Source organism: Scyliorhinus torazame, chromosome 21, assembly GCF_047496885.1.
Source record: "Scyliorhinus torazame isolate Kashiwa2021f chromosome 21, sScyTor2.1, whole genome shotgun sequence".
Classification (NCBI taxonomy): domain Eukaryota; kingdom Metazoa; phylum Chordata; class Chondrichthyes; order Carcharhiniformes; family Scyliorhinidae; genus Scyliorhinus; species Scyliorhinus torazame.
In genome coordinates, this window is record NC_092727.1 from 130425692 (window position 1) to 130438888 (window position 13197).

The 13197-nt window shown below is 49.0% G+C and overlaps 1 protein-coding gene across 1 annotated transcript in view; it reads left to right on the forward strand.

Moving 5' to 3' along the window:
- The window catches only part of LOC140398677 (trafficking kinesin-binding protein 1-like), a 114362-nt gene that overhangs the window by 91524 nt on the left and 9641 nt on the right, over positions 1-13197 (forward strand). Inside the window, 3 exon segments of the mRNA XM_072487658.1 lie at positions 275-325; positions 328-489; positions 5895-6003. Of these exon segments, the coding sequence (XP_072343759.1) occupies positions 275-325; positions 328-489; positions 5895-6003 (322 nt within the window).

A 13197-nucleotide genomic window follows, 5' to 3' on the forward strand; every position in this document is an offset into this window, starting at 1 on the left:
TCTCTCTGTCTCCCTCCCTGTCTCTCTCTCTGTGTCTCTCTCTCTCTCTCTGTCTCCCTCGCTCTGTCTCCCACCCTCTGTCTCCCTCTCTCTGTCTCTCGTGTCTGTGTGTCTGCCTCTTCCTCTCTCTGTCTCCCTCTCTCTGTCTCTCCCTCTCGCTTTCTCATTCTCTTTCCTGTCTCCTCATGCTGACTCAATCTCTCCACACGATCACCATCTCAATTGCTGTGCTGTCTGCTATTTTCTGACCTTGCTGTTTCTGTCTCTGCCTCAGGCTCAGTGACTCTCTATCAATGGCAGCAGCTTGCTCAGCCAAACCTCGGGGGATCCTCGACCCACGTCCAGGTGTCCTCACCAAAGATTTCCGGCAACTTGACATTGACATGGGCGAGGTTTACAACCTCAATGATCTGGAAGAAGATGAAACAGATTTTACATCGTGCCAGGAAATAATAACAGCCCCTATCGACAGCAAACCAGAAGGCAATGGTCAGTAAGACTGGAAATGAATGAGAGATAACAGGATCTGAAACTTTGATATACCCCACACCCCTCACTGTAACACTCTGATATAACCCACACCCCTCACTGTAATACTCTGATATACCCCACACCCCTCACTGTAACACTGATATATCCCACACCCCTCACTGTAACACTGATATATCCCACACCCCTCACTGTAACACTCTGATATACCCCACACCCCTCACTGTAACACTGATATACCCCACACCCCTCACTGTAACACTGATATACCCCACACCCCTCACTGTAACACTGATATATCCCACACCCCTCACTGTAACACTCTGATATACCCCACAACCCTCACTGTAACACTGATATACCCCACATCCCACACTGTAACACTCTGATATATCCCACACCCCTCACTGTAACACTCTGATATACCCCACATCCCACACTGTAACACTGATATACCCCACACCCCTCACTGTAACACTGATATACCCCACACCCCTCACTGTAACACTCTGATATACCACACACCCCTCACTGTAACACTGATATACCACACACCCCTCACTGTAACACTGATATACCCCACACCCCTCACTGTAACACTGATATACCCCACACCCCTCACTGTAACACTGATATACCCCACACCCCTCACTGTAACACTCTGATATACCCCACACCCCTCACTGTAACACTGATATACCCCACATCCCACACTGTAACACTGATATACCCCACACCCCTCACTGTAACACTCTGATATACCCCACACCCCTCACTGTAACACTGATATACCCCACACCCCTCACTGTAACACTGATATACCCCACACCCCTCACTGTAACACTGATATACCCCACAACCCTCACTGTAACACTGATATACCCCACACTGTAACACTGATATACCCCACACCCCTCACTGTAACACTGATATATCCCACACCCCTCACTGTAACACTGATATACCCCACACCCCACACTGTAACACTGATATACCCCACACCCCTCACTGTAACACTGATATACCCCACACCCCTCACTGTAACACTGATATACCCCACACCCCTCACTGTAACACTGATATACCCCACACCCCTCACTGTAACACTGATATACCCCACACCCCTCACTGTAACACTGATATACCCCTCACTGTAACACTCTGATATACCCCACCCCCCTCACTGTAACACTCTGATATACCCCACACCCCTCACTGTAACACTGATATACCCCACAACCCTCACTGTAACACTGATATACCCCACACCCCTCACTGTAACACTCTGATATACCCCACACCCCTCACTGTAACACTCTGATATACCCCACACCCCACACTGTAACACTGATATACCCCACACCCCTCACTGTAACACTCTGATATACCCCACCCCCCTCACTGTAACACTCTGATATACCCCACACCCCTCACTGTAACACTGATATACCCCACAACCCTCACTGTAACACTGATATACCCCACACCCCTCACTGTAACACTGATATACTCCACAACCCTCACTGTAACACTGATATATCCCACACCCCTCACTGTAACACTCTGATATACCCCATACCCCTCACTGTAACACTCTGATATACCCCAGACCCCTCACTGTAACACTCTGATATACCCCACACCCCTCACTGTAACACTCGGATATACCCCACCCCCCTCACTGTAACACTGATATACCCCACACCCCTCACTGTAACACTCTGATATACCCCACACCCCTCACTGTAACACTCTGATATACCCCACGCCCCTCACTGTAACACTGATATACCCCACACCCCTCACTGTAATACTCTGATATACCCCACCCCCCTCACTGTAACACTGTTATATCCCACACCCCACGCTGTAACACTGATATACCCCACACCCCACACTGTAACACTGATATACCCCACACCCCTCACTGTAACACTCTGATATACCCCACCCCCCTCACTGTAACACTCTGATATACCCCACACCCCTCACTGTAACACTCTGATATACCCCACACCCCTCACTGTAACACTGATATACCCCACACTGTAACACTGATATAACCCATGCCCCTCACTGTAACACTGATATATCCCACCCCCCTCACTGTAACACTGATATATCCCACACCCCTCACTGTAACACTTTGATATATCCCACACCCCTCACTGTAACACTCTGATATATCCCACACCCCTCACTGTAACACTCTGATATAACCCATCTCCTCACTGTAACACTCTGATATACCCCACACCCCTCACTGTAACACTCTGATATAACCCATCTCCTCACTGTAACACTCTGATATACCCCACACCCCTCACTGTAACACTCTGATATATCCCACACCCCTCACTGTAACACTCTGATATACCCCAAACCCCTCACTGTAACACTCTGATATATCCCACCCCCCTCACTGTAACCCTCTGTTATATCCCACACCCCTCACTGTAACACTCTGATATCTTCCACACCCCTCACTGTAGCCCTCTGTTATATCCCACACCCATCACTGTAACGCTCTGATATAACCCATCTCCTCACTGTAACACTCTGATATACGCCACACCCCTCACCGTGACACTCTGATATACCCCACACTCCTCACTGTAACACTCGGATATATCCCACACCCCTCACTGTAACACTCTGATATATCCCACACTCCTCACTGTAACACTCGGATATATCCCACACTCCTCACATGTAACACTCTGATATAACCCATCTCCTCACTGTAACACTCTGATATACCCCTCACTGTAACAATCTGATATATCCCACACCCCTCACTGTAACACTCTGATATACCCCACACTCCTCACTGCAACACTCTGATATATCCCACACCCCTCACTGTAACACTGATATACCCCACACCCCTCACTGTAACACTCTGATATACCCCACACCCCTCACTGTAACACTCTGATATACCCCACACCCCTCACTGTAACACTCTGATATACCCCACACTCCTCACTGTAACACTCTGATATATCCCACACCCCTCACTGCAACACTGATATACCCCTCACTGCAACACTGATATACCCCTCACTGTAACACTGATATACCCCACACCCCTCACTGTAACACTCTGATATAACCCATCTCCTCACTGTAACACTCTGATATAACCCATCTCCTCACTGTAACACTCTGATATACCCCACACCCCTCACTGTAACACTGATATACCCCACACCCCTCACTGTAACACTGTTATATCCCACACCCCTCACTGTAACACTCTGATATAACCCATCTCATCACTGTAACACTGATGTACCCCACACCCCTCACTGTAACACTCTGATATATCCCACCCCCCTCACTGTAACACTGTTATATCCCACACCCCTCACTGTAACACTCTGATATACCCCACACCCCTCACTGTAACACTCTGATATACCCCACACCCCTCACTGTAACACTGATATACCCCACACCCCTCACTGTAACACTCTGATATACCCCACACCCCTCACTGTAACACTGTTATATCCCACACCCCTCACTGTAACACTCTGATATATCCCACACCCCTCACTGTAACACTGTTATATCCCACACCCCTCACTGTAACACTCTGATATACCCCACACCCCTCACTGTAACACTGTTATATCCCACACCCCTCACTGTAACACTCTGATATACCCCACACCCCTCACTGTAACACTGTTATATCCCACACCCCTCACTGTAACACTCTGATATACCCCACCCCCTTCACTGTAACACTCTGATATACCCCACACCCCTCACTGTAACACTCTGATATACCCCACACCCCTCACTGTAACACTGATATACCCCACACCCCTCACTGTAACACTCTGATATACCCCACACCCCTCACTGTAACACTGATATACCCCACACCCCTCACTGTAACACTCTGATATAACCCATCTCCTCACTGTAACACTCTGATATACCCCTCACTGTAACACTCTGATATAACCCATCTCCTCACTGTAACACTCTGATATACCCCACACCCCTCACTGTAACACTGATATACCCCACACCCCTCACTGTAACACTGTTATATCCCACACCCCTCACTGTAACACTCTGATATAACCCATCTCCTCACTGTAACACTGATATACCCCACACCCCTCACTGTAACACTCTGATATATCCCACCCCCCTCACTGTAACACTGTTATATCCCACACCCCTCACTGTAACACTCTGATATACCCCACACCCCTCACTGTAACACTCTGATATACCCCACACCCCTCACTGTAACACTGATATACCCCACACCCCTCACTGTAACACTCTGATATACCCCACACCCCTCACTGTAACACTGTTATATCCCACACCCCTCACTGTAACACTCTGATATATCCCACACCCCTCACTGTAACACTGTTATATCCCACACCCCTCACTGTAACACTCTGATATACCCCACACCCCTCACTGTAACACTGTTATATCCCACACCCCTCACTGTAACACTCTGATATACCCCACACCCCTCACTGTAACACTGTTATATCCCACACCCCTCACTGTAACACTCTGATATACCCCACACCCCTCACTGTAACACTCTGATATACCCCACACCCCTCACTGTAACACTGTTATATCCCACACCCCTCACTGTAACACTGTTATATCCCACACCCCTCACTGTAACACTGATATACCCCACATCCCTCACTGTAACACTCGGATATACCCCACACCCCTCACTGTAACACTCTGATATACCCCACACCCCTCACTGTAACACTGTTATATCCCACACCCCTCACTGTAACACTCTGATGTACCCCACACCCCTCACTGTAACACTGATATACCCCACATCCCTCACTGTAACACTCTGATATACCCCACACCCCTCACTGTAACACTCTGATATACCTCACACCCCTCACTGTGACACTCTCTGATATACCCCACACCCCTCACTGTAACACTCTGATATACCCCACACCCCTCACTGTAACACTCTGATATACCCCACACCCCTCACTGTAACACTCTGATATACCCCACACCCCTCACTGTAACACTCTGATGTACCCCACACCCCTCACTGTAACACTCTGATATACCCCACACCCCTCACTGTAACACTCTGATATACCTCATACCCCTCACTGTAACACTCTCTGATATACCCCACACCCCTCACTGTAACACTCTGATATACCCCACACCCCTCACTGTAACACTCTGATGTACCCCACACCCCTCACTGTAACACTCTGATATACCCCACACCCCTCACTGTAACGCTCTGATATAACCCATCTCCTCACTGTAACACTCTGATATATTCCACGCCCCAAAGCTTTCTGTTCAGTTGAACACACGCACACAGCAAGTAAAGTGTAGTAATTTCTGTCTGCTTTTAGTTTCAGCCTATCACTCCACAAACCGTTTGCCTGACACTCACTCCACCTGCACAATCACTACCTGTCGCATCATGCATCCCTCTGACGAGCTCAGCACGGTGACACTGAGGTAAGAGTGAGTATTGGGGTGGGTTGTGGGGGTAATGGAGGGGTGCAGAGTCCGCTGACCGCTGTCATCAGATGATTTATAATGCCTGATTGTTCAATGGACACTGTGCACCCCTTCATATCGAGACCCTGCTTGTGCAAAGCACCTTGCTCAACCTGCCTGTGTCCCTGTGCCACACAGCCAGTGAAGTCCCTTTGAATTGTTGCCACTTTTCTAATGCAGGAAACACGACTGTTCATTTGTGCTCAGCAAGATCCCACAAACAGCAATGAGACAATGGGCGAGATCTTCCCAAAAGGTTAGGTGGATTGGCCATGATAAATTGCCCTTAGTGTTGGGTGGGGTTACTGGGTTTTGGGGATAGGGTGGAGGTGTTGACCTTGGGTAGGGTGCTCGTTCCAAGGTCTCTGATAAGGTGTCCATCCCTAATTTCCCCTGAGGAAGTGGTGGTGGTGAGCCATCTTCTTAGCCGCTGTAGTCTGTGTCTCACCAGCACTTTCTCAAGAGCAATTAGAATGGGCCGGCAAGAAAAACCAATTCATCTGGTGTAGGTACATCCACAGTGCTGTTAGGGAGGGAATTCAGACTCCAACAGTGTCTAGGATACTAGACAGGAAGCCAATATTTTATTTTAGTTTTGTAAGTCTGTGAGGAAAGATACCTCGCTCCAGGAGTGATTTCACATAAAATACGGATATGGTTTATTGAAACAAACTTTATTGCTCACACGTATTAAAATATCTTTAGCCTCACACCAGAAAAAAAAATTATAATTACCCTTAAACAATGCTAATCCACACAGTGACACAATAACCCTTAACTGCTTCCTTTATTCCCACTCAAACAACAAAACCATCTCAGGTCTCAATCCACTTTTAAATACAGTTAGCAGACCCAGGAATACTTGCTTAGAGATGTCTTGGATAAACCACTTTGAGAAAGAGAGATTTTTGAGACTGCTTTACAGAAAGAGACCTGACCCCCTGTCAGAACAATGCAGAATCTTCAGGAACCTTCTCTGCTCCCCTCCCAGCCACAAACTAACCCTAAAAACATCAACAACTGACTGCTTCCATGAATTACACCATCTTCCTAACTGAACACAATGATCGAAAGGCCTTGTCGCGTCAGACTCAGTGACGTGACGAGGTCATTATATTTTGAGAGAGGCCTCTTGTGAGATTTATGATGCTCGGAATGCCTCGCGAGTTCTAGCGAGATCTCACAAGATGGCATGACCTGGATCGTGCGCCCAGCCATTAGGCCCATTTAAATATGTCTATGCCGATTCTCCTGAGGGCTGGGAACTAATGCCGGAGGCTGGGGGAACCTCACCATGGTGCCATTTAGCACTGGTCCAACATGGACCAGGCATAAAGCACCTGGGGGGTCTTCAAGGCCCCAGGTGGCCCCAGGCTGGTCGGTACCCTGGACAGGGTGGTACACTAGAACTTACACTGCCAGCCTTGCACCCTGGCAGTGCCAACAGGGCACCCTGGCAGTGCCACCGTGGTGCCCAGATATCAGGTTGCCCATGCCAGGTATCGGGCCCGGGGGTGCCCAGCATGTAAGAGGTGGGGGGGGGGGGTTGAGGACACCCAGGAGGTAATATGGGGTAGTGTTGGGGGGGTGGTCTGCAGACCATGATGGAGTGTCTGAGGGGCCGAGAGATTGGGGCGGCATTTACAAACGGGGCCCCAATCTCTTCCTGCACTGACGAGGGGTAAATGTGGTCTCGGCGGGCGTTCCTCAACGAGTCCAGGAAAAATGACAGATCCCCGTTTGATTACGGGAACCTGAATTGTAGCTCCAGTATACAGGAGGTTGAGAGTAGTGAGGTCACGAGTAAGGTTTCAAAGTTGCAGGAGTGTACCGGCAGGCAGGAAGGTGGGTTAAAGTGTGTCTTCTTCAATGCCAGGAGCATCCGGAATAAGGTGGGTGAACTTGCGGCATGGGTTGGTACCTGGGACTTCGATGTTGTGGCCATTTCGGAGACATGGATAGAGCAGGGACAGGAATGGTTGTTGCAGCTGCCGGGGTTTAGATATTTCAATAAGCTCAGGGAAGGTGGTAAAAGAGGGGAGGGGTGGCATTGTTAGTCAAGGACAGTATTACGGTGGCAGAAAGGACGTTTGATGAGGACCCGTCTACTGAGGTAGTATGGGCTGAGGTTAGAAACAGGAAAGGAGAGGTCACCCTGTTAGGGGTTTTCTATAGGCCTCCGAAAAGTTCCAGAGATGTAGAGGAAAGGATTGCAAAGATGATTCTGGATAGGAGCGAAGGCAGCAGGGTAGTTGTTATGGGGGACTTTAACTTTCCAAATATTGACTGGAAACGCTATAGTTCGAGTACTTTAGATGGGTCCGTTTTTGTCCAATGTGTGCAGGAGGGTTTCCTGGCACAGTATGTAGATAGGCCAATGGGAGGCGAGGCCACATTGGATTTGGTACTGGGTAATGAACCAGGACGGGTGTTAGATTTGGAGGTAGGTGAGCACTTTGGTGATAGTGACCACAATTCAATTACGTTTACTTTAGTGATGGAAAGGGATAGGTATATACCGCAGGGCAAGAGTAATATCTGGGGGAAAGCAATTATGATGCGATGAGGCAAGACTTAGGATGCATCGGATGGAGAGGAAAGCTGCAGGGGACAGGCACAATGGAAATGTGGAGCTTGTTCAAGGAACAGCTACTGCGTGTCCTTGATAAGTATGTACCTGTCAGGCAGGGAGGAAGTGGTCGAGCGAGGGAACCGTGGTTTACTGAAGCAGACAAAACACTTGTCAAGAGGAAGAAGGAGGCTTATGTAAAGATTAGAAATGAAGATTCAGTTAGGGTGCTCGAGAGTTACAAGTTAGCTAAGAAGAGCCAGGAGGGGACATGAGAAGTCTTTGGCAGGTAGGATCAAGGATATCCCTAAAGATTTCTATAGATATGTCAGGAATAAAAGAATGACTAGGGTAAGAGTAGAGCCAGTCAAGGACAGTAGTGGAAAGTTGTGCGGGGAGCCCGAGGAGATAGGAGAGGTGCTAAATGAATATTTTTTGTCAGTATTCACACAGGAAAAAGACCATGTTGTCGAGGAGAATACTGAGATTCAGGCTACTAGGCTAGAAGGACTTGAGGTTCACAAGGAGGAGGTGTTAGCAATTTTGGAAAGTGTGAAAATAGATAAGTCCCCTAGGCCGGATGGGATTTATCCTAAGATTCTATAGGAAGCTAGGGAGGAGATTGCTGAGCCTTTGGCTTTGATCTTTAAGTCATCTTTGTCTACAGGAATAGTGCCAGAAGACTGGAGGATAGCAAATGTTGTCCCCTTGTTCAAGAAGGGGAGTAGAGACAACCCTGGTAACTATAGACCAGTGAGCCTTACTTCTGTTGTGAGCAAAGTCTTGGAAAGGTTTATCAGAGATAGGGTGTATAATCACCTGGAAAGAAATAATTTGATTAGAGATCGTCAACACGGTTTTGTGAAGGGTAGGTCGTGCCTCACAAACCTTATTGAGTTCTTTGAGAAGGTGACCAAACAGGTGGATGAGGGTAAAGCAGTTGATGTGGTGTATATGGATTTCAGTAAAGCGTTTGATAAGGTTCCCCACGGTAGGCTACTGCAGAAAATACAGAGGCATGTGATTCAAGGTGATTTAGCAGTTTGGATCAGAAATTGACTAGCTGGAAGAAGACAAAGGGTGGTGGTTGATGGGAAATGTTCAGACTGGAGTCCAGTTACTAGTGGTGTACCACAAGGATCTGTTTTGGGACCACTGCTGTTTGTCATTTTTATAAATGACCTGGAGGAGGGCGTAGAAGGATGGGTGAGTAAATTTGCAGCTGACACGAAAGTCGGTGGAGTTGTGGACAGTTCGGAAGGATGTTACAAGTTACAGAGGGACATAGATAAGCTGCAGCGCCGGGCTGAGAGGTGGCAAATGGAGTTTAATGCAGAAAAGTGTGAGGTGATTCATTTTGGAAGGAATAACGGGAAGACAGAGTACTGGGCTAATGGTAAGGTTCTTGGTAATGTGGATGAGCAGAGAGATCTCGGTGTCCATGTACATAGATCCCTGAAAGTTTCCACCCAGGTTGAGAGGGTTGTTAAGAAGGTGCACAGTGTGTTAGCTTTTATTGGTAGAGGGATTGAGTTTCGGAGCCATGAGGTCATGTTGCGGCTGTACAAAACTCTGGTGTGGCCGCATTTGGAGTATTGCGTGCAATTTTGGTTGCCGCATTATAGGAAGGATGTGGAAGCATTGGAAAGGGTGCAGAGGAGATTTACCAGAATGTTGCCTGGTATGGAGTGAAGATCTTATGAGGGAAGGCTGAGGGACTTGAGGCTGTTTTCGTTAGAGAGAAGAAGGTTAAGAGGAGACTTAATTGAGGCATACAAGATGGTCAGAGGATTAGAAGGGTGGACAGTGAGAGCCTTTTTCCTCAGATGGTGATGTCTAGCATGAGGGGATATAGCTTTAAATTGAGGGGAGATAGATATAAGACAGATGTCAGAGGTAGGTTCTTTACTCAGAGAGTAGTGAGGGCGTGGAATGCCCTGCCTGCAACAGTAGTGGACTCGCCAACACTAAGGGCATTCAAATGGTCATTGGATAGACATATGGACGATAAGGGAATACTGTAGATGGGCTTTAGAGTGGCTTCACAGGTCGGCGCAACATCGAGGGCTGAAGGGCCTTTACTGCGCTGTAATGTTCTATGTTCTATAACGAGGTCGTTTGCAGCAGGCGCAAAGAAACATCCCGATAAATACGCCCAAAACAGGACTCTGTTTTTTGTGGGTTAAATTGGGCAATGTCTCTAATTAAGTATTCCACAATACAAACAAAAATCCATCAGCCCAAACTTTTACGATGTTTTAATTACACCTCTGGCTGCCAAAACGCCTTGCTGTCTTGCAAACTAGTATTCTTTTAAAACACTATTACAGCTGTTACACACACGTACCCAGGTTTTTAACCCTTACTGCACCAATTACATAACATGCAATATATCTGAAATTCCTGTATTCATCACACCTGGATGGTGTTGGACTTCTTGTGTCCTGTTGGAGATGCACTCATCCAGGCACCATCATACATCTAAGTTGTGCCTTGTTAATGGTGGGCAGGTTTTGGAGAGTCGGGAGGTGAGTTACTTGCTGCAGAATTCCCGGATTCTGATCTCCTGTAACCACATTATTAACATGGCTAATCTAGTCCAGTTTCTGGTCAGTGGTCGCCCCCAGATGGTGGGGGATTGTAATGCCATTGAATGTCATGGGGAGATGGTTAGATTCCCGCTCGTTGGAGATGGTCGTTACCTGGCACTTGTGTGGCACGAATGTAACTTGCCACTTGTCAGCCCGAGCCTGGATATTGTCCAGGTCTTGCTGCATTTGGACACGGACGCTTCAGTGTCTGAGGAGTTGTGAATGGTGCTGAACATTGTGCAGTCACATCAGTGAACATTCATCCATCATAAGGTCAGAAGTGGGGAAGGTCATTTCTCCCCACGTCACACGGAATTTGTTTTTGGGCAGAGAATTATAGTTTTCGGAGGCAACTCCTCATATCCTGTTATGAGAATCTTCAGGGACAACTGTTGTTGAAGCTGGATCCAGCTGGGAGTTACAGCTTTGTGGCTGCAGAGCTCCACATCCTGGGCAAAATTCTCCCCCAACGGTGCGATGACTGGCGCCAAAGACGGCGCCAATCAGACGGGCATTGCGCCGGCCCAAAGGTGCGGAATGCTCCGCATCTTTGGCGGCCTAGCCCCAACATTGAGGGGCTAGGCCGACGCCGGAGGGATTTCCGCCCCGCCAGCTGGCGGAAATGGCGTTTGTTTCCCCGCCAGCTGGCGCGGAAATGCGGCGCATGCGCGGGAGCGTCAGCGGCCGCTGACAGTTTCCCGGCGCATGCGCAGTGGGGAGAGTCTCTTCCGCCTCCGCCATGGTGGAGGCCGTAGCGGAGGCGGAAGGGAAAGAGTGCCCCCACGGCACAGGCCCGCCCGCGGATCGGTGGGCCCCGATCGCGGGCCAGGCCACCGTGGGGGCACCCCCCGGGGTCAGATCGCCCCGCGCCCCCCCCCCAGGACTCCGGAGCCCGCCCACGCCGCCTGGTCCCGCCGGTAAATACCAGGTTTGATTTACGCCGGCGGGACAGGCAATTTCTGGGCGGGACTTCGGCCCATTCGGGCCGGAGAATTGAACGGGGGGTCCCGCCAACCGGCGCGGCCTGATTCCCGCCCCCGCCCAATCTCCGGTACCGGAGACTTCGGCGGGGGCGGGATTCACTGCGGCCAACGGCCATTCTCCGACCCGGCGGGGGGTCGGAGAATGACGCCCCCTGTTCCTTGTGGGAGGGACTTGGTAAAAAGATTGATGTCTTGTCCTCCGTATTGGATGAGGACTAGGAGGGATGAAGCTATTCTCTGTCTAATGCTTCCCCTCCCCTGCATTACATCCCCCATCCCCCTTATCCCCTACCACCCACACTCCCTCCCTCTCCCATTCTGAAACAGGCCACTGGCCCTAAAACCCAGATGTGAATGTTGACGGATTGCCTGAGGATTTGCTAATAGAGTGTTGTCTTTATCCCAAATACAGGCAGAAAAAAACATGGTATGGGCAGTTACTGAAAGTTTAAGGAGTGTTGAATTTCAAAGTAAGATTGTGGTGTTTCGTCCCCATTGTCGCGTGTCTGTCTCTCACATAGAACAGCTGCTCATGTGTAGACTTTCCGTGTGTGGAGCACGAGATTCTCCTATAGAACACCTGCTTCCTCCTATAGAACACCTGGCCCCTCCTATAGAACACTTGCTTCCTCCTATAGTACACCTGTCTCACTGACATCACCTGGCAGCCTGGGCAGTTGTCCATTGGGTTTATTGAGGAACTGTTTCATTTGTTGAGATTTATTTCCATGAACTCCTGGAGGTCAGTATTCATTGTGTTGTTGTTGTTTTACTCACACTGAGTGGTGCACAAGGCAGACTTCCCGGACTCCCGAGCAGTTTTACCTGGGACAGGTCACTTCTCTGTTGCGAGAGGCTTGTATCTTGAGGGGTGCCACTTTGCACCAAGTGTGGTTGACCAGGAATCTCTCCTCCTCTTACCATCAGCCATTGGCATGTTGGGAAGACTTTGCAGACTGATACGCAACCTGTTGAAAGTTCCTATTGAATCTGTTTCCACCGCCCGTCA